Source organism: Gallus gallus, chromosome 5 (genome assembly GCF_016699485.2).
Source record: "Gallus gallus isolate bGalGal1 chromosome 5, bGalGal1.mat.broiler.GRCg7b, whole genome shotgun sequence".
In the NCBI taxonomy this organism is placed as follows: Eukaryota; Metazoa; Chordata; class Aves; order Galliformes; family Phasianidae; genus Gallus; species Gallus gallus.
In genome coordinates this window covers 49,146,200-49,173,211 of record NC_052536.1, presented here as the reverse complement: position 1 = coordinate 49,173,211, position 27,012 = coordinate 49,146,200, and the positions used below count along the sequence as shown (strand labels likewise).

The window sequence follows — 27,012 nt, the reverse complement described above, 5'->3', positions numbered from 1 at the left end:
GGCTGTGAATGGTGAAACTGCATCTGGAGCAAATAAGGACTCCAGCTGTCCTCCTGCTCCCTTTTTCTCCTATGGACAAAGGTCACATTGCTCAGTCACGGCAGTGTTTGGGATATGAGGTGCGGGGCAGTATCACTGCAGGAAGAGGACGCTCTGAGGAAGGGGAAGTGCTCGCAGCAGAGCAGGAGGGTTCAGCTTGCAGCCAAGGAAACACGTCTTAGAACTTACACATTTCACAGCCACACCACGCCGTTGCTGGCCAGCTGCTACCGCAGCTCGTGAACTCTGACCTCACAGCTGGCAAAACCCTGAGTATTTCATTGATAAGCTCCTACCTCCACCCTCACCTCTCCCCACCTCCAACAGGGCTGTTCCCGTCCCACTCTGCCTGAGCTGCTGCAGCCGAGTACAGACTATCTGCTAACCCCTATGAAAACACGAGTGGGCCTCAAACCAGAGGCCACCAGGGAGCTGCTCCTGCCCTGCCACTGCCACCCCCATCGCACCCAGAGCCCTCTGCTCATCCCCACGGCCATCATCCTGCGTTGTGCCATTTCCTCACTCCTCCCTCTCCCACACCAGATCATGTTGCCCTCTAGTGGATTTGAAATTATATTTAAAAAAAAAAAATAGCAACGATGATGACTGGGAAAATTAGGAAAAAAAAAAAGGCAGCCAAGTGCCTGCCACTGCTCAGTCCCATGAAAAGCAAAGCAGGCTTTACAGATAGGGTGAATACAATTCACAGCCACCCCACAAGACAAGACAGAGGTCTTTGACACACCATCTGGATCCCCTTTGCAGCTAGGGCTGAAATCTGTGCTATCCACAGGCTGCTGTATTTTGCATGAGCAAGCAACAAGAGATGTCTCTCCTCTCAGCAAGGAGAAATTTAAGTGAATGGTTACCAACCTCTAAAATGCAAATGCTTTGGGGAGAGAAAACACTACAGCTATGCAACCAATGCGGTGGGTTAGAAACAAAGCAATTGCTGCTCACTGCTCCGGTCTGCCAGGGGGCCAATTGCACTGCTCCCACGCTGGCATCTGATGAAAAAAAGAGTGAAATACCCCCTTCTCACAAAAAGATTTCAAAGGATCTTGCATGAGCCACAAATCACTGGGACACCAGCTCATGTCTTCTGAAGGAAGGGCAGCGTAGCTGGGAGCTGCCAGCTTCACCCTCTGGGAATTGGGCATGCCATGGCCCAAGGCCAAGCCCTCGAGCCACGGTTCAGTCCTGAGGACCCCCCAGAAGCTCAAGGCAGGCTGGAGCAGCCCCTTTACCACCTGTGTTTTCAGAGCAAACTCCATGGGACAAGGTGAGCCACAGAACACAAAAAGCATCTGCACCAACTGCTGTGATAGATGTCCGTGGCCCCAACAGCTTGATTTCCTTTGAAAAACCAACCCCAAGGCCAGTAACAGATCGGCGTGGATCTCAGCACACCTGTTTCAGTAAATACGAGGGCTTTGGCAGAGAGAGTTAGGCTAACAAGTCAGCTCTTCCACTGCGGTCACAGGTCAGACTCACCGGGGCTGGATGGAAAATCAGCACAAAGGAGAGGAGAATGAAGCCTTCACGCAACTCCTCCACTCAAAGGAATTAAACAAAACAAACAAACAAAAAAGGATATTTCTACCCCACAGTTCAGCACAGACCACTATCCCCCCGCATGCCAAGACTGGCCTCAACCTCCCCAAGAGATCATTGGCCACACTGGGAGCAGGGGGGAATTATCCCACTTAGCTTTGGAGAGATGGTCCCTATCAGAAGACTTCGGGCCTCCCCCTGGATGCCATTTAACAATTCTATTCAAAATACCTTTTCCTGTGGGGTTTGGGACACTGGATAGCTGTCACCAAATGATGACTGCAACGCAGAGTAATCCATCATGAGCATTTGCTGAGGGGAAACTCATCCAGGCTCAGACATTCACTGGAGCCTGCTGGGGTTGGCACCCACTTCCACACGAGGACTTCCCCCACACTCCTCCTGAGGGGACTCTGGGCACCACCAGCCACTGGACACCAACTTCCCCCAGGAATCTTCCCATTTCCTTCACCCACTCCAGCACTCCACATGCTCCTCTGCTGCCCAGGGCAGAGCATATTGGAAAAAATCAGTGTATTTTCCATCACATACTAATAATAAGGAATAAGCCATCCCTAAACTTCTCAACCATCCTAGTAGCGCTAAATAGTGACAGCAGTTATCTCCGAATAGAGGTAAATGAGAGTAAAATTTTTGAGGGGCCCCAGACAGAGCGGGAGCTCAGCAGACATGCTATTTGGGACACTGAATCCGAATTTGGAACAAATCAGTTGCCTTCCTGCTTGCCCTTTGCAATCCACTTTCCCAGAAGTAGCTGCCTGCGTTTCCAAGACAACAGGCAACTTTCCTACATCTCTCACGATGTGAGAACTTAAATCAGCTCCTGTGGGAGATCTGACAGGAGGGGCAAAGGCCGTGGAAAGGAGGAGCATTCCCTTCAATACAAGCCTGAGAGGGCACAATCAAGGCTGGCAGTGCATTGGCACAGCTGCCCAGAGTTGTGGTGGGGTCACCATCCGTGGAGGTGTTGAAGAACCATGGAGATGTGGCACTGAATGACACGGTCAGTGGGCACAGTAGGGATGGGTTGGACTGGGTGACCTGGACTGGGGCCTTTTCCAGTCTTAATGAGTCTATCATTCATCAACTCCACAAGTGGAGAAGGAAAGTGTTCTTCTATTTCAGTTCATTGCTCGCAATGAAAAGTTTCCAAACACACTTTTCCATTATTACCCATGAAAACTTTTATATGAATTCAACCAGTGCCTAGTTAGGTCTCCTAAGCCGTGGATAGAACCTCATTTCATCTGATCATTACTTGCAAAATCAGTTCTGTGGGCATACCACCTCCTTGGGAAGTCAGACAAGTCGAGAAATTTCCCCTCAAGGGAATCACAGGTTGAATCTGAATATTAAATTTTCTTCTCAGTTTCTGCTCTCTGTCTCTCTAGTACAGCTTGAGCACACAGCCGCAGACATGAAGTACAGCATATTTGTCATCAAGAGGAAATTTAGGCTGTCCGGGAACTCACAGGGGCTGAGCTGCTGGAAGGGTGGTTTCCTTCCCACCTCAGAGCAACGGCCTTTTCCCTTCCTTACCTTGAGGGCATGGTGCACAAGGATGGTTGCATAATGCCCATGATGCCCAGGTGCTTGGCAGAACCGCTCCTCACACCAGTGGTGCTGCTGGGATGCCAAGGGCTGTGTCCTCACAGCTCTGAATTACTGGTGCCCTCAGGTAAAGCCCAAATCTGAGGCTGGATGAATCAATCAACTATGGCTGTGCAGCTCAAAGGGCAGAACTCACCTCAGAGGAGCCTGTGGTGCAACCAGCAGCAGCACCAAGAGCAGAGGGCGACAAGCACAGAGCAAAGCACCTTTTTACACACACAGCATAAAACACCAGCATTTACTAGAGGAGGGATGAACTCACCTGTGCCAGGGCACTTGTCAGTGCCCCAGCAAGAGGGAGGATTCCAGTCCCCGGGGCACTTAATCAGGCATTTAAAATAATAAATCTTATTACACTAAGCATATTACTGTTAAGCCTTCAGCTGTTAGCATTCAGCCGTTGTTGGAAGGGCCAGATCAGCCACACATCAGCCTAAAAGCAATGCACCTAAAGCAGCAAGACAATCCATCTGAGAGCAATAGCTGCTCCCAGCTCAGCCCAGCCTGCACTGATCCCTACAGCAAGCAGCGCCAGAGCCATGGGAGCACCCACTTGTCACTGTGGGAGGTGTTCCCTGGGTCCACCTGCTGCAGACACACCTTCCCTCACCCAAACATCCCCCAGCTCACCAGCTCCACAGGCTCCAGCTCAGAATAACTCAGATAGGCAGGTTCTCCCGCAGAGGGAAGCAGCCCACACTGCACTCACCGTCATTAAGGTGCACGGAGCTCCGCAGCTCTTGGACATCACCCAGACTCTGTTTCTCCAACCCTAAGAAGCACATTCAGGCTTTGCCAGCCTTAGCCTGGGCTCTTACACCTCTAGGAGATGGGAACCCACCTTCATCCTCCAGGCTAGACAAAGGCTCCTTGCAGGGACTGTTCAGCCCTACTAGCAGAAGGCACTAAAAGCCCAGCTCCCCTCCAGCCCAAACCCCAGGATGTTCACCCAGCCCCCTGAACGTACCAACACCTCCCCACTAGGAGACCCAAACCAGCCCCCACCCCTTTCAGGTGTCATCTATAGCCAGCAATAATAGCTAACAGCAATCACCTGGGGTCCCACCTGCCTAAATGAAAGCGTTCACCACCTGATTCCCAAGGGTCTGGTGAGGGATTTAGAACAAAAATATCATTAAGTTGGGAGAAGACCATTAAGATCATCCAGCCTGATACAGCCCTGCCATGCCCACCGACCACATCCCTCAGTGCCACATCGCCACAGACCTTGAACACCTCCAGGGACAGTGACTCCCCACCACCCTGAGCAGCTGTGCCACTGCATCACTGCTCTGTTGGGGAAGAATTTTGTCCTAATATCCCACCCGAACCCCCTCTGGTACAACTGGAGGTCAATAATCCTACAGAACCAGGCAGAAATCCAGCTGGGTTACTACACTCCTACCACCCATTCCTCTTTGTGTAATGGGTTGTTATTTATTCTCCAAGAGGTTTTAATGTCGGTCAGCCTTTCGTGTGCCATTTGTTTAACACGGAGGTTACTGAGAATGCTCTTTTTGGTACTATCAGCTGTGATTCCAATGCTTCGAGATAGCATCAAATTATCTGATGTTAAAAAAAAAACAAACCCACGAGTGATGTAAAAAATAATGTTCCAGGGAAATGTCTTTTAATTTCTATGTTTTGCCTTTCTGGGGCAAAATTATAAGCTAAAAATTGAGAGCTGGAGTAGAATTTAAAATAAAAGCTGAGCTTTTAAATACTGGGAGTGGAGGTCCTGGGGCTCAGAAAGGATCCTTGAATAGTTGAAGCCAGAACAGCTTTACAAGAACCAGCTGTGCTGAAACCATTCGCCTCACTTCTTACACACGAGGCAGGAATCTGCATTTGTGAGGCATTGTATGTGATGCGAGCACCCAACAGGAATGGAACAAGGAAAATTCAACCCTTATTGAGTGTAAGGAAATGCAAGCGGGGCGTCTGCTGATTGACTCAGCTTGTGACGGACGCTGTCATCACTGTCACTTGATTTCCTTCTCTCCCCGTACCTTTAAGCTCTGCAGCTCTGCAAAGAGCTCTCTGCTGTTTTCCTGGAGAGGAATGACACTTCATTTCCACAGGAGCTGCTCGGGCAAAGGGCTGCTTTACAGCAGGGGGCGGCCGGCTTCCTTACGTCTCCTCACTCTTTGTTTCACGGGGGGCAGAAGAGATGTGTGTGGGGTCAGTGCCAGGAGAGCCTCAGAGGCTGTTACCCATCCGCGTGCTCAGATCAGCATGAAAGCTGCAAAACATTGCTGGCTTCAGGAGCGAGCCCAGTATGAGACACAGCTGCCTGCTCAGTGTGTCGGAAACGGGCCAGTAAGGTGAGACCCGTGCCATAGAACAGCACAGATCCAATTTCAGCTCACTGTCCACAGCGTCTCCTTCCCCAGAGAACAGCCAGAGAAGCTCTCCTTGGTTTCTTGCCACCGTGGCAGAAGGTCCCCAGAATAGCCCTTCCAGTGCACGTGTGCCTTCTCCCACCTCAGGAGAGAATACCCACTGGAGCCAGCAGGGAGGACTCACACAGCCCTGACCCCACTGCCTTGCCCAGGAGGAGCCTCCTGAGCCCTACAGCAGCAATGGGGTCTCTCCCAGAGATCCTTTCCCAGGCCATCTGGGGCAGCAACAATGACAAAAACAGCTCAGCCCCATTAAGTATGAGTCACACATCCTGTGACAGCCTCTGTGCAGTCCCTCTGGGGACTGAGCTTTGGGAAACACCACCTACCACTGGTTCCATAGCCCCCAAAGCTGTGCCACCCAGCCGAGCACAGCCCAGCGAATTACACTGCTTCTCCAGCGGAGTTGCTTGGCCCCCAAAAGCAGAGCCCAGCCCTGTGCTCACCTCACTGGGAGCTGTTTCATACACCATCGTCCTGCTGGGGAAAGTCCATGCTAGAATAAGAAGGCTGATGTGAGATAGCACCGGAGCTTACAGCCTGGGTTGGAGGGTTCTGAGATGTTCACTGAAACATCTTCGCAGTGCATCAGTGTTACCTGAGCAGCCTGCAGGGTACAGAACTGTGTTTTAGAGAGCCCTCAGCTGTCCAGGATGAATGAGGCTATCAAAACAGCTTCGGTGTATGTGGCATTCAGCCATTTGGAAAGGCTGAATGAAATCCAGCGGTGAGAAAAATCTTGATTTCACTTCCAATTTATCACTCTAAGGACTGACATGGGATTATTCTACATGAACGTGCTGGTATCAAACCCGTTGGCTTCAGGCCCTTTCCCAGCTCGACGAGCAATTGGGTGTCTGCAGCCCCAGTTCTCTTGGCCACACCAGGCTGGTACCACAGACTGCTTCTGTCCAGCTCTGCTCCCACAGGCACGTTCCAGCCCTGGCCTAGATGGGTGCAATTCACATTCAGAGCAGCTGAAGCCATGCCAGCCTGTTTGGGGCTGGCCCCGCTCCTGCAGATCTGCTCCAGAGTGCTGTTCTCAGCCTGTCAGTGCAAAGAGCACATGGGCTTTTGGGATGGGAGAGAGGAGCTGGCTCTGTGACAACTGGGAGCATGTGGGGATATGCATTTGTGTATCAGTTAAAGCCAAACACATGGAATAAATGAACTCTGACTTGAGTGGGGTTTTTTTTCCCAGAAACCTATGAGTTTTCTAGGCAAAACTTTTCTGATCATGTTCAAATGCAGGTACCTCACATCTGCTGTGCTCTTGTCCTTTAGTACAGTCAGCTGGAATCCCAGTGCAGAGCTCTGTTGCTATAGGGTCGTTCCACTGTGAAGCCGTTTCCAATAGTTTAAAATTAGTTACAGATTTATAAACAATCACATATTTATGTAAGGAGAGGGATATATATATATATTTTAAATAAGCATTTAATAAGACACTTGGAATACGAACTGGCCGTGTTTGAGGATTTTGTTCATTTTTATGGCGTTTCTGCCCATTTATTTTATGGGATCCGGGGAGTGCAAGCTAAAAATGAGGGCTTATAAGAGGTTATAAAAGAACAGAATGGTCGTATTTTTCGTGGCAGTTTGAACAGGCTGAAAAAATAACAGCAGCACTTTTTATTCGCATTTTAGCCAACAGTTTTCAGCCAAAGGTAGAAATGAAAGCACACACACCCCAGCCTGATCTTGCTGAGCATTGCTTTTCCTTGCGCTGGGCTGACTGCCCTCTCCCAGCTGTTGCACAAGCCTGAAGCCCACGTTAGCCAACCCCAGTGTTGGTCAGCTGTCCCAACACCGCTGTACAGATGCACGTGGCACTTCTGTCCACCAGATTCAGGTTGGATAGTGGGAAAAGTCTCCTCTCAGAAAGAGCGGTGAGGCATTGGCACAGCTGCCCGGGGAGGTGGGGGTGTCACTGTCCCCAGGGGTGTTCAAGAACCGTGGAGATGTGGCACTGAAAGATGTGGTCAATGGGCATGGTGGGATGGGCGGATGGTTGGACTGGGTGATCTTAGAGGTCCTTTCCAGCCTTCATGATCCCATGGTTCTGTGATGTTCAGGTCTTCAGCAGGCAACCCAAGAACAAAGAAAACCCACATCTATTGGCCACCTGGGGACGCAGGGGTCTCTGTGGCCCAGACACAGACGTGCACAAACTGGGAGGACCCCGCTGTCACCGAGGGCTGAGCTCCCAGGCAGGCCAACGCTCAGGCTCCTCACGTGCAGCCAGTCACACATCTCACACGGCAAAGTGCCGAAAGCAAGAGAAACAACTCATTGTGAGCCTCCTGTCTGTAGTCAGGCCTGCCCTCTTGTTTGCAAACAGGGTTATCGGTGCCACTAGGAGCCATTCCCCTGATGCGGCTGGAAACAAAGGCTCCCTTTTCAGGGCTGTTTATCCAAAGCAAAGAAGGATGCGGGAGGAGGTGGGGAAGGCAGAGGCAGGGCATCCCCCAGGCAGGTCACCCCAAGGGAGATGAGGTGCCTTTGGGCTCGGAGGGCTGGAGAGCAACAGCCCCATCTCAGCTCGCCCCACCAGCTCTCCCCTCCCACCACGCCTTGTCACAGCACCTGGTGGCACAGAATGTATTTGTCACAGTACATGTGGGGGCAGGGGAGAGGTTTTGCAGGCTTGTTTTTCCCAGGATAGCATTAGAAAGCTGCTTCCTCCCTCTTAGGGCCCCGCGTCTGCTCCATGTGAGCTAAGCAGGAGGTGGGCTCCGAACAGACCCTATGGAAATCCACCAACGGGTGTGTTAGACCATGCCAGGACACTTAATAAAGCAGGAGAGACAGCAGTGAACATGACATTTAATTATGGGAAAGAAAAACAAAGTCTTTTGCCCTGCATTTGGCGCTCTCCCAACACCCGGAGTTCATTGTTAGGAGGGTACATTAGGAGGCAACGAAGGAGAAGATTGAAAACCCTGATTAAGCCAAGTTCCTGAAAATGCTGAATTTATTGCATTTTGCAGGAGAACACACGGACTGGGCCGTGCAGAGGGCCATGCCAGCATAGCATCCCACTGAGTGGGGGTCTGCATGTGTTGGGGGCACAAAGCTCTGAGCCCCACTCTTGGTGGGACAGGCAAGCCTTGCTGCAGTGCCAAGATGGGGCAGGTTGTGTCGGGTCTGCTGGGACAGATGCTCCCGAAGCATGGGCAGACCCTGGCGTGGGTGATGCCCAAGGCTGCCACTTCGCCCAGGAGCTCAGTTTTCCAAAGAAAGGCTCTTACAAGCAAGAGGAGGACCAAATTTTTACACAGTCCGACAGTGATAAGACAAGGCAGCATGAGAGCCATTGATCCACACCAATAAATGCAATCCGGCTCGCGCTACACCTGCAGTAGCCTCAGATTTACTGCAGGGGGTAACCTTCGGCTGCTGATGCACTGCTGCCGCAGCAAGGCAGGTCGGAGCAGACCTCGGGAGGAGCTGAAGGCTGCTGAAGGAGCGCCGGTGGTTATAGCGCGGTCCTCATGTGACAAAAGCGAGCTGCTGGATATCCCGGCTTCAGATGGCTTAAGAAAACGATCCTTACATGTATTAAAAAGGCAGAAAAAATTCCAGCGTTTAGGGTAGGGTAATTAAAATGATTATTTTGCGGTAGAGTGCAAATTAGAGCATCTCTTTACTGGGGACCCCAGAACATGACATCACCCTGAGCATGAGCACAGGAGCAGCCTGCTGTCCCCATCTCCCCACTCGGCCACGACCCCACGGAGCACAGCAGCATGGGCACAGCCACAGGCACGTGCTGGGACCCATGGGGGGCCTTACCACACAGCACACAGCACACAGCACACAGTGTGGTACCCCCAAAACCACTCCTCTTATCTGAGCCCACGGATGGCAGCAGCAACTTAAGAAAAGCTGTTTTTGTTCTATGCAAGCAACCAAAGACCTTGAACCCTTATCTGACACATCACAAGGACGACAGAGAAAGGTGCTTGAATGCTGGCCAAGCCGTAGGTCTTTTCTGCTCCGTAAAGCACGTGGGTTGCAAGAGCAGCCTGTCTTAGCATGAACCGCATGAAACGCAGGGAAGTTCTGTTGCTTGCACAAAATCCCCCCCCTGGAGCTGCACAGAACTCACCCTCACAACCCTTCCTGCCCCATCCCATTGCTGTGACATTTATAAGGAAGGAGCCCGAGGCCGTGCCTGGGTGCCACAGCCCCCACGTGTTGCTCAGGGTCACAGGACAGGTCAGGGAGCGGAGCCGACCTTTCTGCCACGCAGCAGCCGGGCTCGGGTGTTCCTCAGCTCTCTATTTATACCAGGCTCCTGTTTACAGCTATTTTGGCTTTGTCACCCATTTCGTCTGCTCTTTACGTAACCTTTTTAGCTCTCCCGTGTCTCTGTTTTCTGGGCCGGAGGCACAGCGGGAAGCAAAGAACGCCACGGGGATGCAGGCAATAGAGTAGAAGCACCGGGGAATTCAGGCAGGGATAACCACGCCGCAATCCCTCAAAAAGACAAACCCACAAAAAGACAAACGAACGGGCAAACCTGATCAGACTGCAACGGTAATTTCGGTGGCAAAAGCAATGGAGAGCTGCACAAAGCGATGTTAGCGCAGAACCCTGCAGTTGGAGCCACTGCCACCTGCACTGTGGGCGTCTTTACGTGCAGAAAATCACCTTCTCGTCCCCGCGCAGGAGGCAGCTACTGATTTAGGAGAAGAAACACCCCAGCGAGGAGCCCTGCTGAGGGCTCTCTGTGGCCCAACCTCCTGATTAGACTCGGGTTTGAAACTTTCATTAGAAAACAATTAGAGAGAAACCGGAAATATCAGGGAGGCTTAATCAACAGACCCGGGGGATTTCTTGGCAGCAGAGCAGCCCCAGGCACTGCTGGAAGACTTCTGAGTGAGCTTTTATGAAATGAAAGGGGGAGAAAGATTTCTTTTAAGCAGCACTTCACAGCAAAAAAAAAAAAAAGGGCTTTTGACTGATAAATCAATCTGATTTTTCAAACACAGAGCAAGCAGATTTCCTGTTCCAATGCGCGTGATGGAGCCCGCAGGTGCTGCTGGAGCTGCCTGCAGCTCCTCCACCAACAGGAGGAGCCCCCAAAGCGCTGGCCTTTCCCTCACCCCCCTTTGTTGTTTCTGCAGACCCGACGGCAGCCAAGAGCTGAGAGAACGAACAAACGGGAATAAAAATAAGCCCTCAAAGATATGCAAAGCATCCACTATTTTTTTTTTTTTTAATCCCCCTGCTCGGCCATATATCCATCACGTTTCACAGTTCGAACGGCAGAAGGATTTAGACAGCAACAGCAGCCCAAGTGCAGGCCTGGGCTCAGCATGACGACACATGGGCCTGCTGCTAAGTGAGAGAGCCACGGCTTCTTCCCGGAGCCCGGCAGCTCATCCTGTGTCCAGCTATGAGCTCAGGGCAGTTTCAGTCCGAACAGACGGGTCCCTCGTGGGCTGCAGATGGCCGCACGCCCATCAAGACCAAACAGATGCTACATCAAATGAAGCGAACCCGAGCGGCTCAGGCCCGGTGATGGAGCGGGTCGTTTTGGGGCCGCAGAGCCCTGCTCACATCCCTGCTACGAAAGCCTTGGGGTTAGAAATGATGGGTTTGACGAAAAGCATCTCCAGGGAGCGGTGGGAAGATTTCTCTCTTTCTGGCTCTGCAGTGCCTCATTGCCACCAAACCTCATTTAGAAAAGCAGACCCGCGCAGCCCTGACAAATAGGGGGTGCTCCGGAAAGCGGGGGTCTGTGAGCACACGGCTCACACTGCAGACCTCCGTACCCTGCGGCATCAGCGTCCCTGAGGGCCCCAGCAGTCTGATAACCACCAGTTTCATCTGAGCCAATTATAGCACATTATAAATAGAGGATCCTGCTTGTTTGCGAACCGGCAAGAAGCAGGCGGTGGGTTCTGCTTCTGCAAATAGCACCTGGACCTGGTGAGGGCAGGCTGGCTTCAGGCAGGGACAATAGCAGTGAGTGCGAGAAGGTCCCCGGCCAGGAGCAGGTGTGGGCATCAGCAGGGCTGGGCTCACTGCTGCTGGGAGCACTGCTGGGGAGGGCCCGGCCTAGGCCTGCCTTGAGCCTTTCAAATCAGCACATTTGAATAATCACACATACACAAACAGATGCTTTTGCAATGGTTTTAGGCAGGTTCACGGTGTACGATGCAGAAAGCGAGCAGCTTATCGGTCCATTCCCTACAGCTTGATTCCCAGGGAACCAGAGGGCCACAGATTCACCCTGAGTTCAGTCAGGCTCTCACTTGGAGCCTGGGCAAGGCGTCTTCATTGCAGAACACTGCATCCTTTTTCTAACCTTTTAATACGATTGATTTATCTCTCTTTGTTTTTCAGGTGCAGAGACAGAAATGCCCGGCGCTATGTCAGCAGGCAGCACCACACACCACGGGTGCTCTTTCCAAAAGCACTAAATGCCAGCAAAGCCCTGTCTGGGTGCTGCCAAGGTAGCAGAGTCAGGCTGCATCTGGGGCAAGGGAGGCAGGGGCTCGCACTCCTCCCCCCCCCTTCCCCAGCCCTTGGCTTTAGCTGTGCCAAGGCCGGGCTGCTCTATCATTACGATAAGGGTAATCCTGTTAGGCAAACACATCAAACAAATAGTCATTCATGATTGCAGACTTTGTCTAGGCAAATGTAACCCCAGGATAAAAATGTGCTGAGCGCACAGTCCTGTGGCATGGAGACTGACCAGGGGCACGCCGGGGTCCCTTGTGCCCCAAGACCCCGAGCAGGGCTGACCGAGGCTCAGGGCAAAGCCTGGAAGTGCCCCAGAACCACCCCAGAATGCCCTCGTCCTCCTTCCCCTTCACTTCTCGCACACAAGAGGACAGATGACTCTTGTGTCAGGCTGTTTTGATTCTATATTTATGTCCTGCCTTAGGCTCACAATGTTCAGCTCAGATGCAATCCAGTCTGGTCATATTAATACAGCTGGGACAATATTTTTAACAAGCAGCATCGAGCTGAAGGCCACAGCCATTGGTGGACGCCAGGAGCCCATGGACCCCGCTCCCTTACACAACAGAGCTCCCCAAAAAGCACCCAGCCTCTTTGGTCCTCTAAGGGACAGGCACACTTTTAAGCTCCCCCTCCTGTAGCAAATTGGGTTAAATTCAATCTCAGCTGTGGTTCTGTGCTGGTTTCAGAAAAGATGAACGTGGCTCACTTATCACAGATGGCAAAATCAAGGCTCAACAAGGAGTAGTCACTGACCCAGCCAAAAAGGACACCCATGGCCTGTGAGCACACCTGAGGGCCTGAGATTGCAGACAGACAAGGAGGACCATCTCCTCCTCAGGCTGGCTTAAAAAGAATGGGTTTCAAAGCCTAAAGTCTGGGTTCTGCCAAAGAACCCCCACCCAGCCAGGCTGACATCTGGGAGCAGCCTGCCTTCATGGCATGGCCTTCACCCCAAGGCCAGAACAGGAGGCTTGGAGCTGTGCTCGGGTTCCCAAGTGTCTCTGCATCCCAAGAACGCAGGTTTTTAGAAGGGCGTCACATCAGCTCAGTGGCAGCCAGGAAATGAAGGTAATAAGAGAAGGCTTGCTCACCCTGCTGCTCCCATCGCAGATTTTGTTTCACGTTGTGGGTCAGGAAGGAGCTGACCCCATCCTACTGAAGAGAAAGCAACTTGGCCAGGGCTACGGGGCTTTGGGCTCTGTAGCAGTGATTCACACCGAGCTGAGCCGGGAAGCAGAGCAGCACACAGGAGTGAGGAGGGGACTTAAGGCTGAGGGAGGGAGCCATGGTTGATACCTTTGGCAGGGGCTCCGGGTCAGCAGCGGGGCCACATTGGCCTCAGCCATGACACAAACACAGGCCGTCTGGAGGAGGATCAGCAGAAGGGGTGTTCTGCAGAGGGGATGCTGCTGGGAGGGCATCCATACACCTGCAGTAGGAGAAGGTCACACAGCATGGGCATTGCAGCCCAGCAACTCCCCGCCGACCCCTCGCCCGCTACTTCTCAAGATGTTGAAGTTCAGCTAAGCGGGACGCCGGGTTTCCACCTGAGTTGCTGACAAAGCCTCCCGGGGCTTAAAGCAAACCCACAGCTCTGCCGCTCCAGCACTGCGGCCCGGGGGCCGTGTCCAAACGCCGCTGAACTTTGGTCCTCAGCCTGCTTGCAATGGGGGAAACTGGTAAACGTTCAGCACCAGATGAGCTCAGAAAGCCCGGCACCCCTATGGTTCAGCCTGTCCAGAACTGAGGGATGCATTAATCGCCCTTTCTTTATCTCCTGTTCAAGAACAATGCTAAACATTAACTACGTTCAACACCGTCGTTCACACTGGCTATTCTGATACTGTCCTTAATGACAGCCACAATCATGCCCATTAAGTCACTGGCCAGTGTTCCTTGTGAAAACCGCAGGTAGCGCACAGTGCCCATTGCAGAGCTTTCCCCTTTGTGCTGTGTGGGTCTGAGGGCAGCGAGCGGCCTCGTGCTGCCCACTGGATGGAGGAATCATGGAATCATAGAATGGCCTGGGTTGAAAAGGACCACAATGATCATCCAGTTTCAACCCCCCTGCTATGTGCAGGGTCACCAACCACCAGACCAGGCTGCCCAGAGCCACATCCAGCCTGGCCTTGAATGCATCCAGAGATGGGGCATCCACAGCCTCCTTGGGCAACCTGTTCAGTGTGTCACCACCCTGTGTGTGAAAAACTTCTTCCTAATATCCAACCTAAACCTCCCCTGTCTCAGTTTAAGACCATTCCCCCTTGTCCTACCACTATCCACCCTCATAAACAGCCGTTCCCCCTCCTGTTTGTACGCACCCTTCAAGAACTGGAAGGCTGCAATGAGGTCTCCCTGGGGCCTTCTCTTCTCCACAATGGAAGGCTCGGTGTGCTGGAGGAGGACACGTCAGAGGGCCACGCAGTGCCGCGGTTGTGCTGACGGAGTAGTCCCCATCATGAGCCAAGGAACCTGCGATAAGCCCTCTCATAGCCAGATAAGTAGTAAGATCAGTTACTTAATCCAAAGTGATTAAACCCAGGCGGGACTGCAAACAATCAAGCCACGTCTGCGGGTCCACACATAACATACGCACCATCGTAACTCTGAAACCGTGCCGGGATATCGGGTTGTCACTGCAGGCTGCGTCAGGGCGCGCGTCGCACTTCTCCTCCGACGCAGAGCAGTCCCTGAAGGGGCCGCAACGACCACGGGCAGGGCTGTGCTCTGCGCGGATGCGTCGGGCACACCTGGGGACCGGGAGCCGCCCGCGAGGCCGCTCGTCCCGCAGCAGCAGACCCCGGGATCCCCCGCCCCGCCCCCGGCACTCCGCGCGGCCTCCCAAGTTTCTTGGAACTTTGCCTCCCGTGACGCACGCGGTGGTGCAGCGCCCCGTCCTCCCCCCGCAGCCAATGGGCGCTCGGGGGGCCGGGGCGGCCGCCAATCGGCGGCGGATGGACAGTTCCCGGGTCCTGACCGACCTTCACCGCCCGGGGCGGGGGGTGGGGATAAAAGGCCCCGGCGGCGCCGCGCCGCGCTCCGGCCCCTCCGCGACGCGCCGGCACGGAGCTCAGCGGCGAGGTGAGTGCGGCGCGGAGCCGGGAACCGGCAGCCGGCCGGAGGGCGTCCCGCGCTGCGGGGGTCGGAGGGAAGGGGGGAGGCTGAGAAGACGCCGGGTTCCCGAGCACCGGGGACGTGGGCGGTTCCGCTCTCCGGGGTGCAGAGAGGCGGCCCCGGCTGCCCGGCTCCTCACGGCGCTCCGCTCCCGCAGGTCGGTGCCGATGCGGTCTCTGCTCGCCGGGCCGGGAGGAAGCTCCCCGCCATGCCTTGGAGCGTGCGGTGGGTCGGCGGCCCGGGCGCCCAGTCGCAGAAGCAGTGCAAGAAATCGTCCTTCGCCTTCTACCAAGCGGTGCGCGACCTGCTGCCCGTCTGGTTCCTGGAGGACATGCGGACCATGGAGGTCTTCCACTGGGAGGACGGGGGCAAGGTGAGCCTCTACTCGCCCTCCGAGGCGCTGCTGTACGCCCTGGTGCACGACCACCAGCCCTACGCCCGGCACCTGCTCGCTAAGTTCCCGCAGAGCGCGCTGGCCGTGCCCAGCCAGAGCTTCAGCTGCTGCCAGGCCTCGGCTCCTCACCTGGCCATGGCCGTCCGCTACAACCGCGTCCGCGTCCTCTTCCGCATCCTCAAGGCCGTGCAGGCCTTCCCGCCGGCCGAGCGGGCCGCCCACCTGGACCGCCGGGGCTGCAGCCGCGTGGAGGGCGGCAAGACGGCCCTGCACCTGGCCTGCGAGCTGGTGCGGCCCGAGTGCCTGCTGCTGCTGCTGGGGCACGGCGCCTCGCCCTGCCTGCGCGACGGCGCGGGGAACACCCCCCTGGACACCCTGCTGCAGCAGGTGGGCCACGCGCCGGTGGCCAACATGCGCGCCAAGCTGCTCTGCCTCGACTGCCTCTTCCTCTTCGTGCCTCAGGACCTGCGGTTCGCCATGAAACAACAACTGCTGGACGACCGGCAGCAGTGGCAGGACTTGCTGGGGGAGAGCCGGTTCCGGTGCCTGGTGGGCCTGGCTCCCCCGTCGCTGTTTGTCGGAGCCATGCGTGTCTTGATCAGGACCATTGCACCCGAGCACTTCCCCGAGGCTCTGGACGATCTGCCGCTACCGCACTTCCTAAAGCCTTTGGACTTGAAGCTGGAGAGCTAGAGGGGATCTCCCGCTCAGCTGGCAGAAAGACTCGTGCTGGGAATGTCCCGGTGTGCGAAGCTGCCCCTGTGGCAGCCAAATACCTGCTGTAATTGGAACTGTCTTTTTTAAAACAATTGTATCCGGCACTTTACAATATATTTTATTTAAAGATCCTTGTGGTGAGGTGAGGTCTGTACTGCGTTTTATAACAACATTACGCAGCCTGTACAAATGGAGATGGGGGAGAATACATTTGTAAATATGTCTAAATAAACCAGCAAAGTATCAATCAAGCAGCTGAAAACTCCGAAATGGCACGTGCCTGCTGACAGCACACGGGGGGAGTATCTGCTAGTTAGGATTTCCCTGTTACATAAGCTGAGCAGTCCTGGAACAGGATGACTCCTTTTTAGCAGCTCTCCTAATACATCTTGGCAGGGACGTGGGCTTTTTTTAAAGGCACAGATGAAAACTTCCTAATCTTGTACACAAAACCAGAGAGAAGACATACTATTAAAACCTCCTTAAACAAGGCTGGCAGGGAGATGCAGCTGAGCCAATTGTATCTTAAAACAGGCACGAATAACAGTTGGCTTCCTTGCAGTGTTTTTTCTGTTCCTTGGGGAGAGCCATGCTGAGGACAGGAGCAGAGCAAAGCTGGCCAGAGCTGCTCCTGCCCCCACAGGAGCCAGGACCAGAGAGCCCTCCGTGCCTGCTGCAGAGCAAAGTGCCATCGCTTCAGGGCAATGAGGAGGCTGGCCTGGGGCATGCAGGAGGGCCAACCTCTGTCCCAAGCAGAGGGATTTACCTGGATGTGGCAATCTGGCAGCTTTTCACACGGATTCCAGCGCCCAGTGCCTGTCCCAGGAAGAGGTAATGGCTTTGGTTCATCCCTTATGAGATGCTCCAAGGTACATAAAACATCCTCACAGCTGCTCCAGATGGAAAACCCCTCTGGGGGCAAGGTCTTGCTGCAAAGCTTATGTCCCAAGCAAAGAGTGCAGCATTAAGTTCTTTGCTCTGCAACCTTTACTCTGCACAGTCCCAGGCAGCCACGCTGCTTGGCTCCTGTAAAACTGGCACTGCCCCTGCCTGCTCTGTGGGAGTGAGCTGTGCTGGCTCTACCATTTCCATGATGGAAATCTCCTAGGCCCCCAAGCTGCAGCACTGCCTCTATTGTTGGAAGGCAGCAGTGAAACCGTAGGGTTTTGTTTTGATGCTTCAAATTGTAGCCAGGGAGCAATTCGCCACTTAAACTATCTTAGCAGTGTAGTTCCCTTTAGAAGCATCACACAGCTGATGCACTGAGGGCTAAGAGGCCACGTTCAAAACATAAGTTTCTTTATTCACGAATTCATCTTGGTTAGAAAAAAAATAAACTGTAGAATGAGGCGCTGTAAGCTATTCTTTCTCCAGCACAAGAGTGGTATTTCATCTTTAAAAAGATCTCCATGCCGCACACACACAAAATGATTAGCCAGACTTCTGAAATTTGAGATGTAAGGAAGAAGATTGCTATTCTTAAACTGATGGCACTGAAAATGTTTCCTAGAAGAGCAAACGTTCCTCGGGAAACCAAGAAATTCAGGCCCCACGTTGGAAAGCATATAACAGCTCTAACTGTTCTCTCTTCAGCTACCTTATTGATGATAAAAAAAATACAGAAATCCAAAGGACTTATCCCTCTCTTAGCAGCTTCATGAAAAAAAAAAATATCCACGTTGTTCAATTTTTCAACGGAGTGCATTTTCTCTGGTGCTTTTGGAATAATGCTGTGGAACTCTTCCAAGAGCAGTGAGAAGTGCAGCAGTCGGGGCTAACTTGCACATGGGAAGTGTCTGGAGGTCAGGGAGGAGGCAGAGATGGGCGGGCTGGGAAAGGTTTACCAATCTTGCTGACAAAGGCATCATGAGACACAGCAGCAGGGTGTTAGTTAGCTGAACTGAGTGCTGGAAAATGCTCTGGATTCTTAACCAGGTTAATTACATATTAGAGCAGCATGGCAGCAGGGCAGGATGTGACCTTACCACCACCTGGATTCTATTCCAAAAAAATCCTATGGTATAAGTACTGTAGAGCTGGCCCTACCTGCGCACACAGTGAGCCCGCTGATGGAACAACTCAAGGCCTCCTGCCCCTCTGACTCCCTGCATCCATCCCACCAGCTTTCAGGTAATTCACTTTAGTAGACTAATTTACTTTAGCAAACACAATGGGTTCCCCCTTCAATGTGGTGTGATGGGTCCAAAGTCAGCTAATTGCTGTGCCCCTCCTGTTATTCTAGGACAGAAGTCAAGCCTGTCACTGCCTTGCTGAGCCCATGCTGGGATTACTCTGCTGAAGGTCACTGACAGACCTCACCACGTGCGCCTTGCCAATGTGTCTGGTGTGCTTCATCTAGCAATGTGGGCAAACCGCACCGGTGACTGCACAGATCACTCACCCAACTGGGTCCAGGCTTGTTTTCAAACAGTCACAGCTTGGAAAGAGGCTGGGGCTTCTCAGCTTTGGAAACAGAAGTCCTCTGTTTGGCTACAGAGCAAGCAATAGCAGCAACTGCTCTCCTCACAGAGACTTGCCAGCACGCCTGTCCTACACCGCCAGGCCCCCAGGGCCCCCACAGCCCATTCTGTTCTTTGTCTCTTGGCAATTCTGCTGTCAGCCTTTGCCAATTGCTGCCAGTTGCAACACCACTGTCAAGCTTAATAAAGCAAACTGGGATGGCTGTTACGTCTCTGCAGATGGGCACTGCCAGTGCTAGAGTCAGAGAGCTGACCACAAAGTGTGGGGAAGGAGATTCACCAGGTCCTACCACTGCAAGAGCCCACAGGTAGGGACATAGACTCTTCTGTGTGACCCCACAGATTAATGTAGGCACAGAAGGCATCTTGCTCATCTGTGGGAAATGCTTTCAAATATATACACAACTGTATAGAGAGCCAGCATTCCTGAAAAGCTTAATTACAGCCAGTTCCTCCGCAAGGCTTTCTGTCATGAAACAACGAGGAAAGATAATAAATAATTCCCATGTGTTACACTTTCAAAAAAGAACACTTCTCTGCTACCCACCTTTTAGTACAAACTGATTCTATTTGCTAAGAAGGCCTGAAACAGTCTGATACTGAAGGAAGGGGAGAGAAGCAGTGCGTTACTTTTGCTTTTTTCCTCTGTGCAATCAACTCCTCTCTGCAGCTCCTTTAAATATTTCGGGAGTCACAACATTCAGCCTGCCCAGCACCTGCCAAAGGAGCTCAAGTCTATTTTGATTGCGTGCAACTTGGTTAAAAGGTGGATTTAGGATCTTCGACAGTCTTCTTTTATCCAAAATATTAAGAACTTAAACTGATCTGAACACAAAACTCAGTGGCTTGAATAGTTTTAAAAACCCCCTTACTGTAACATTTGCCTCAATCCTACTCCCTGATGTACTGTTGTGCCATAAAAGCAGGATCGTACCATAGGCTGGTAGGAGCACTGCCAGAGGCAGTCACCTTCCACTCAGCAGAAGATGCAGGTGTTGCACACCTGAAAATAACTCCCCTCATGAAGATGCACAGATACGGAATATCACACTCAAAACCTGCTTAACATAGCACAGTGAGAACCTGCTGCAAATAGATGAGCATTTCAGACAGTTTCACGGAGAGAAAGAGGGCTGTTAATGAACAGGCTCCTCCGTGTGGACAATTTCTGCAAACTGAACCAGACAGACATCGAGTTAAGGAGAACAGGAAGCTGAGCACAGACAGCTGCAGGCAGAGGCCATGGCTATGGCAGGGCTGTAGTTGCAGACTGCTTTGAAAATGAAGCTGAAAGTAGGAAGGACAAAGATCCGGTACAAAGGCATGTAAAGACAGCGACAAGAAATGGGACGTGGTGCCAGGTTTGTTTCCTAATCCCTGTTTGTCCTATGTCTAGTATTCAAGTTGTATGGGTTTTTGACTTGCAATGTAACAGATCTATTGACATCAGCAGATTATTGGGCATTGCATCACCCATCTTCAGATCAATGCCCCTAAAAAGACAAACAAGGCACCCAAGCCTTGTGCTTAATATTTAAGCTGTAAATCCTTGCAGACCAACTTTCCTAACACCTCTGTTAGTGGCACTACTTCCATCACTTGTTGGTGCCAGAAGCCCTCTGAGGTTGATCACTGGTAATTCCCACCTGACTTCAGTGGTCTCTCCTCCACCTCTGTGTGTGAAAGTGAAACTGCCAGATCCTTGCTCAGACCACATCAAACCATCATATGCTGTCAAACACAAGAATCACATCTATAACTTTGCAAGGCTGCAGCTTGCACCGGTTTATTCCTGCTCCTTCCACTGAGCAGGTATGCACACATGAGCAGCACAAGAACGGAAGGAGCAGACCTCTCTTGTGAAACACATTTCATCAGTCACAGCAGGAAACAGAAATACAACAGTTTGCAAACAAGGAAACAAAAAAGCACACACTGAGAAAAAAAAGAAACCCAAAACAACAGAGATCGTTCACTGCTACAAAAAGAAATTCTGCTGGGATAAAAAAAAGGTTCCCTCTTCCCTTGACAGCCTCTGAAATGACTGATAGCTCTTTGCTACCAGTTGATAAATAGAAAGATCACATAAATTAGCAATGCAAATCTTCAGGAGCCTCAGATGATGACAGATTGGCCACATTTACAGATTATTGCTGAAGTCTGTGGGTTGTGATCCCTGTACTACAAGTCCAATACAGTCTTAGATGAGCTTTCTCCTTCAGGAGAAGCATTTTAGCTCCAAAATTCAGGCCTGATGCAACTCACCCTGAGTCATGGTGAAACGCCTACATAGTTAGGACATGAGACAGGACCATGGGCCCACCTGCCCTTCCCTATGCTCCCTATTCAGGGCCAACATGAGGGCAGAAAACTCCACAGATCCCAGCAGCGGGGTGAGCAGGGAACCAGGCCAGCTGAGCTTTCCCTTAGGCTCCTCTGCTAAAAGCAATGGAAGGAGGCCAAAGGAAGAGAGAGGCCATTACCTCTACGCAGAAAGCACTTGGCTGCACATCTCTGCTAGGATAGGCAGCAGCTTCCAGCTCTGGAGAAAACACCAGGGAGCCACTGGGCTCTGACTCAGCCCCAGCACCACAGCTCAACTCCTGCAGCCCAATGGCTCCGATGGCAAAGTGCCCATCCTCCCATCTCTTCTCACACACCAGCAACCAGGCAGCATCCTCAGACTCTAGCTCAATTTGGAAGACTGAGTATGCCCATGCTGTTCACACAGCTTCCCTGTCCACGACTGCCCCTCTGCCCCTCCGTTCCAGCCATGGTAGTAATTACTGTTTTGATGTAGGGGTATTCTTTTGTCATCCTGCTGTTAACTCTTTTAATGGTGCAAGTTACAGTAAACATGTTAGAGCATTTCACATTTATATTTTTTAATGCAGCGTCAAATGTTCAAAGCAGAATTTTAGGACAAAGCTTAAAATTATAAGTAATTTCTAACTCACTGTAAGCGAGAGAATCGAGTCCCTTGAGCAGCTGAGTTCTGAACGTCCTTTCCTACAAAACCATCTGCTAGTGCTCCCATGCTTTCTCCCACTCCTGTAACAAGGAAAGCTATGAGTTAGTGACTCAAAGTGACAAGGCAGAGGGATGCAAAAGCTCAAACTTATTTCAGTCTATTGTTAATGGCTGTACAGGCAGGACTACAGTCAACAGCAGGCTGACAAAACAGTCTTGAGCTACTCATGGGAGTGACTTGAGTGGCTGCTTGCCCTAGGGCTGGGAAGCCACCGCATCTGCAAGGAGACAGGACAAACACAAATATTTGCAGGCTTGCCCAGCAGGAGGGTTGCTAGGACCTTAGGGACCACAGAGCCAAGAAAAAGTACTGACAAGACCACAGGGCTTCACTTGACAGCAGGAAATTGGTGAGATGAGAGGGATGGACAGACCTCTGCCAGCCATAGCTGCAGCAAACACTTGGCCCCAGCAGTGTGATGAGAACCATCACTAAACTCTCAATGCTGGATAGGGAAACATGCTAACAGGAAAAGAACAGCATGCTGTCAGGTTTGTCTTCTTCAGATGCCCAAGGTTTGACTCAGCAGCAGCACTGGGGATGTGGTTATACCAAGAACGCCTGGGCACAGAAACACCCTCTGAGACAGACGTGAGGTAAAGGAGTTGCTGGGAGGCAAGACCAGTGAGTCAGTTGCTGATTCACTCATTGGATAGAATATCTCAAGGACAAACCCTCAGCTGTAGTTGTGCACGTATTGCCCAGGTTGCCTCCACTATGGAGAACTGAAGAAGTGGCTGTACTGTTGGAGCTCTGTACAGCCAGTCAGACCACGGGGCTAAGTACCACAACATCTGTGCCAGGAATGCTGTGAGGACGTGAGGCCCTCATCCTTTGGTACCACATGGTATCAGCTATGCTTACAGGGCTATCAGCCATCACATCTCCTCCCCTACCAGTTTACTGAGTACACAAAGCAGTTATAGTCCCAGTTCCTCAGCTGGAGCTTTTTCCTCAAGTGATGTCAGCAAATGTTGTTTATCACCGGAGGTCTCTGGCTCAATAACCACCCTGCGGCGGCTGGTAATCTTCAAGTTGCACACAGGCAAGCTAGCAGTCTTGTCCTTGTCCTGCAACAGTCTGGTCTATGCTGTCCCTACAAACAACATTTTTGCTGGTACAAGACAGAGAGCTGCCAGGCAAACATCTTTCCCTATTGCCCAGCTAAGCCCACGGGGGCAGAAAAGAGGCACAACTCTTGGTGCTCTGTTCTAACAGCAAGACTCTAAGCTCCAGTTCTCTTTCTACTTCTTCTGAATGATAGGAGGTGAAGAAAGGAGGAGCAAATTACTTTGTTGCCTTGACAGCCAGGGAGTAACTTTACAAGCCAGTGCCAGGCAAAAGGGAGGAGCAATGCAGAACTTGGCTCTGCCCACCTCCGACTCATGGGAAAAAGTGTTGCTTAGAGAACGCTGTGCTTTCTAGGGGATGCTAAGCAGCACTGAACATTCACTTCGGGAGGTGACAGATCCCAGCTGGTAGTCTGGATCTGCATGCATTCACCTTTTCAGCATTTGCAGCTCATGCATGGAGAAGTGGTGTTGCACTGTGCCAAAGCTCGGGTATTGAGCTGCAATAGGATTCGGAAGTCTTTTGTTCCAGAATCGAAAGAACTCTTTCCTGCCGACTGCTTGGCATTTGATGCTTTAGAAACTGGTTGCTCAGATACCAAACAAATCTTGTGCAGGCTCCCTGTTAAAACAAAAGCAGAGAAATGTATGCAACCATATCCCTGCTTGAGACTGTGACCTTACCAAGTTCCATTTGTTATTTTAGGCTACAATGAAGCTTTACTCAGACACAAATCTGACACTGACACAGTGATTCTGTAGGAGACGCCCTTTGCAATGGGACACACTGAACCTTCACCCTTATAATATGATGTTATAAGCACCACAAGTATCCCTGATGGCCTAGGCATTAACTATAGTGTGGCAGAGAGATGTGTGCCCTACCTTTGTTAGCTGGTCTCTGTGAAGAGACAACCCCATTTGGCTAGCTGAGCCAATGGCTTTCAGTTCGGCTACTGGGCTGCACTGTGAGAGCAAGACCTGAGCTCCGAACCTACAGAGAACCCATATCCTTTCAAAACATTATCAAAACATTAAGCTCTAACATGATGACTGTGGCATTTTTGGCTGCCTTCCTCGTTTCCTAATCTCTGCAATGGGAAAACACTGCTCTGTTGCTCACTCCTCTATTACTGTAGAATGTACTTGCCCTCACCATCGTGCTATCCTCCAGCACACACCCTTGCTGCAAACTGCAAGCTTGACACTCAGCTGAACTTCTGGCTAATGAGTCACACCACCTTGCTCAGCAACCAGGCATACACCTTTCTGAGGAGTGTTTGGAAACCACTCCTGAGGACAGGAAGTGTGTCAGCAGCAAACCTTCAACTTCTACTTTCTGTTTGCACGCCCTCCCCCTTCACCTGACTATAGGTACAGACAAATTGTTTGCTTCAGAGAGTGCTGCTGCCCAAAGAAGATATGGAGAATGATGTGATGGCTCACTTTGGTGCAAAACAGAAAACAAAAAATAAAGGGTAACGTGACATAGCTCAGGCCTGATGAAGACAAAGCTGATACTAGACATGAGCATCCACTTGTGGAAGGATAACCTCTGGGAAGGATTATAGAAGCCAGCACGCAGAGCCTGACAAAATGGACATCCATGTGAGACATGCATACTCTGCACCTTCAAAGGCTCTTGCTGCTAACAGCACTCACATCTACCAAATAGAACAAAAAGGCACAAATACTTAGAAAGGAAAACAAAATGATGCTGTTTACATTTAAAAAAAAAAAGACAAACAATCAAGCAAAGCAAGAAAAGATTAAATGGCTTGATGGGTGTTCTCACCCCTCCATATCCTTACAGGGATTGTTCCTTCCCTTTATCCAGTGCTAAATTACTCACAGAATGGAACTGCCACCATTTCCTATCAAAGACAGTAGCTGAGCCTAAAAAGCCCTATTATGAGGATGTATTTCCTGCCATTAAGATTCTCCTTCTCTCACTCCTCTTCCGTAGGTCAGAATTATTCTCTTTAGCATCCCATGAAACCATCACATCCCTACCCCAAGTGGCATCCATGTCAAAACTTTATGAATCACTGCCAAGAAGAAACACTTGCTACCTGGCTATCACTGCAAACAAAATAGATGCACTTATTCTGCAAACTCTCCTTCCTGGGATGGCTTCCAAAAGCATCCCTTGTTTGGCTGAGCACAAGCAGAGCTGCCTCTAGAGATATCATGTGTTGATATCTTAGATCCGACTAATAACGTTCCCAAAGCCATATTCACATCCACTGCAGTGAGAGCTTTCCCTATAGATTTATATGGGGCAAAATATGAAAGACAAGTGTTCCAACATTCCCTACTTGTCTGGCTGTGTTTAGGCCCTAATAAGAACTAGTCCTAATAGGTATGACAGCAGAAATCAGGGACTGAATGAAGCAGAGACTTTTAAGTGAAAGCTGAGCTCATCTTGCTCAGTATGCTTTGAAAAACTCACCTGAAAAGACATGGGCTCTCCTGCTCATTAAAAAACAAAACAAAAATACACTTCCCATCTTAAAAGTTTATCATTAAGATCAGGTTCAAGATGCTACCATATTGCAAACAGCCAACACTGGTGAAAAGTGCTGCAAAGGACTATGGACAAGGGTGTAGCAGATCAAAAGTATCACAAAACAGATCAAAAGTATCATAAAACTGTACTGGCATTAACTTCCATTTATACCAATAGCAGAGCTTAAGTTGAAGCAGCAGCTCTGCTGCCTCCTTGGACCTCAATACTTGGTGTACAGCAATTAAAATAGCAAAATGGGAAGGAAGGAAAGGTCACAAACAAAACACTCAGAACAGCCTCTACGCAGTCCTGTATTTTCCTCCCAGCAATGTTTTGTATGGGCACCGTGTAATTATGCAGTTATGCATGGAGGATGGGAGAAAGTTCCCTGCACCAGGCAAAGAACAGGATGAAAAGAAGTCAGCAGGTTTTAAGAGCAACAAGATTCAGCTCTCCAATTTATCTGTTCTCAGCACAAACATTTCAGATTCCTATTGTTGTTCTTTTAAATGCACACCTCACGCTGACAGTATACTGTTAAGCAGCTAATTAGAACTGAAGCCCGAGATCTCCCCTACACAAGTACCTCTGGCACCAGTGCTAATATTTAAGGAGGTTGGCATTATTATTATTACAGTAATTATAAAGTGAATTAACAGTGGTAAACCTGTTATTTCAAAGCATTTCACCAATCACTTCCAGTGCTCTCCCTAACTTAAAATAACTGACTTCGACCACAGCACAGTGGAACTTGGTGCAGATCTGCTGGTTCACGTTTGTTACTCCCAATTTGGAGTGCTGGGCACAGCTCAGGAAGGGAACAGACTACACAGCCCATCTGTTGAGGCAGAGCACAGATATAGCAGGACAAGCGTGGGAGCTGAGCGAATAAAATCTCCGTCATTCTAGCACTCACCCTACTTTGCACTTCCAGTGATCAGCTGGCTGCTCTGTCCCCTCTAACAACCAGGGATTGTGGGGTTTCTTGCTGGCAGTTGCATTCCACCCCCTGAAGCACAAATGAATTCATTCTTTCTCAGACATGCCCTGGCTGCTTCCCCAGGCGCATGCAGCAGGCAGCCTGCTGGGCACTTCCCTGGAGCTTCTCTCCAAGTCTTTTAATTTCTCTGATTGTGCTCTAATTAGCTTGACTTTTCATCTGACCCAGGTGAGCTTTGCTAAATTTACCCAGCATATGGTTAGGCAAGATACAGCAACGTAACAACTTCAGATAGGAATCATCTACTGTGTATTCTTACTTTATGCTTTACAGACGTTACATCTATACCATTTCACCATTCTGATACAAGATAATAATAATGCACATGTTCTTCCTGGGAGAGGCTCAGTATGCTGATTAGGCCCCAGGTCTACAACACCAAACCAAAGTATCCAGTCAACTTGTGCAAAATCAAGATGGTAAATACAGGATATTGATGAATTTCTGTACACATCTTTTAGCATAAAGTTTTCAAGCACAAGTGTTGTAAACTTAAGACTTTCTCCTTTAGCTGTATCTGCTGTAAGTGAATCTCAGCCAAGGTCATGAGAAAGATGTATTAGAAAAAAACAATCACTGATTAATTCTGT

General features: G+C 50.9%; 2 protein-coding genes and 1 long non-coding RNA gene across 3 annotated transcripts in view; 1 reads left to right on the top strand and 2 right to left on the bottom strand.

Annotated features, from left to right (window-relative positions):
- The window catches only part of LOC124418374, a 28,381-nt gene extending 12,950 nt beyond the window's left edge, over positions 1 to 15,431 (bottom strand). The window contains exons 1-2 of the mRNA XM_046941924.1: positions 15,361 to 15,431; positions 14,704 to 15,088 (exon numbers count right to left, since the gene is read on the bottom strand). Coding sequence (XP_046797880.1) covers positions 14,704 to 15,088; positions 15,361 to 15,431 — 456 coding nt within the window. The remainder of the gene's footprint in view (positions 1 to 14,703; positions 15,089 to 15,360) is intronic.
- On the top strand, positions 15,144 to 16,583 carry ANKRD9 (ankyrin repeat domain 9). Its single transcript, XM_421377.8, has 2 exons — positions 15,144 to 15,188; positions 15,379 to 16,583. Exon 2 carries the CDS (start codon positions 15,430 to 15,432, stop codon positions 16,306 to 16,308), a length of 879 nt encoding a protein of 292 aa, XP_421377.4. The 5' UTR covers positions 15,144 to 15,188; positions 15,379 to 15,429; the 3' UTR covers positions 16,309 to 16,583.
- Positions 16,584 to 21,680: 5,097 nt separating this feature from the next.
- Positions 21,681 to 27,012, bottom strand: LOC121113248. Its single transcript, XR_005860101.2, has 2 exons — positions 23,347 to 27,012; positions 21,681 to 21,863 (listed from the first exon to the last, which is right to left on the bottom strand). It is a non-coding gene; the product is annotated as an uncharacterized LOC121113248 (long non-coding RNA).

What these genes read in the sequence shown, in the direction of transcription:
- ANKRD9 (XM_421377.8), top strand. Translation starts at nt 15,430, where the DNA reads ATGCCTTGGAGCGTGCGGTGGGTCGGCGGCCCGGGCGCCCAGTCGCAG.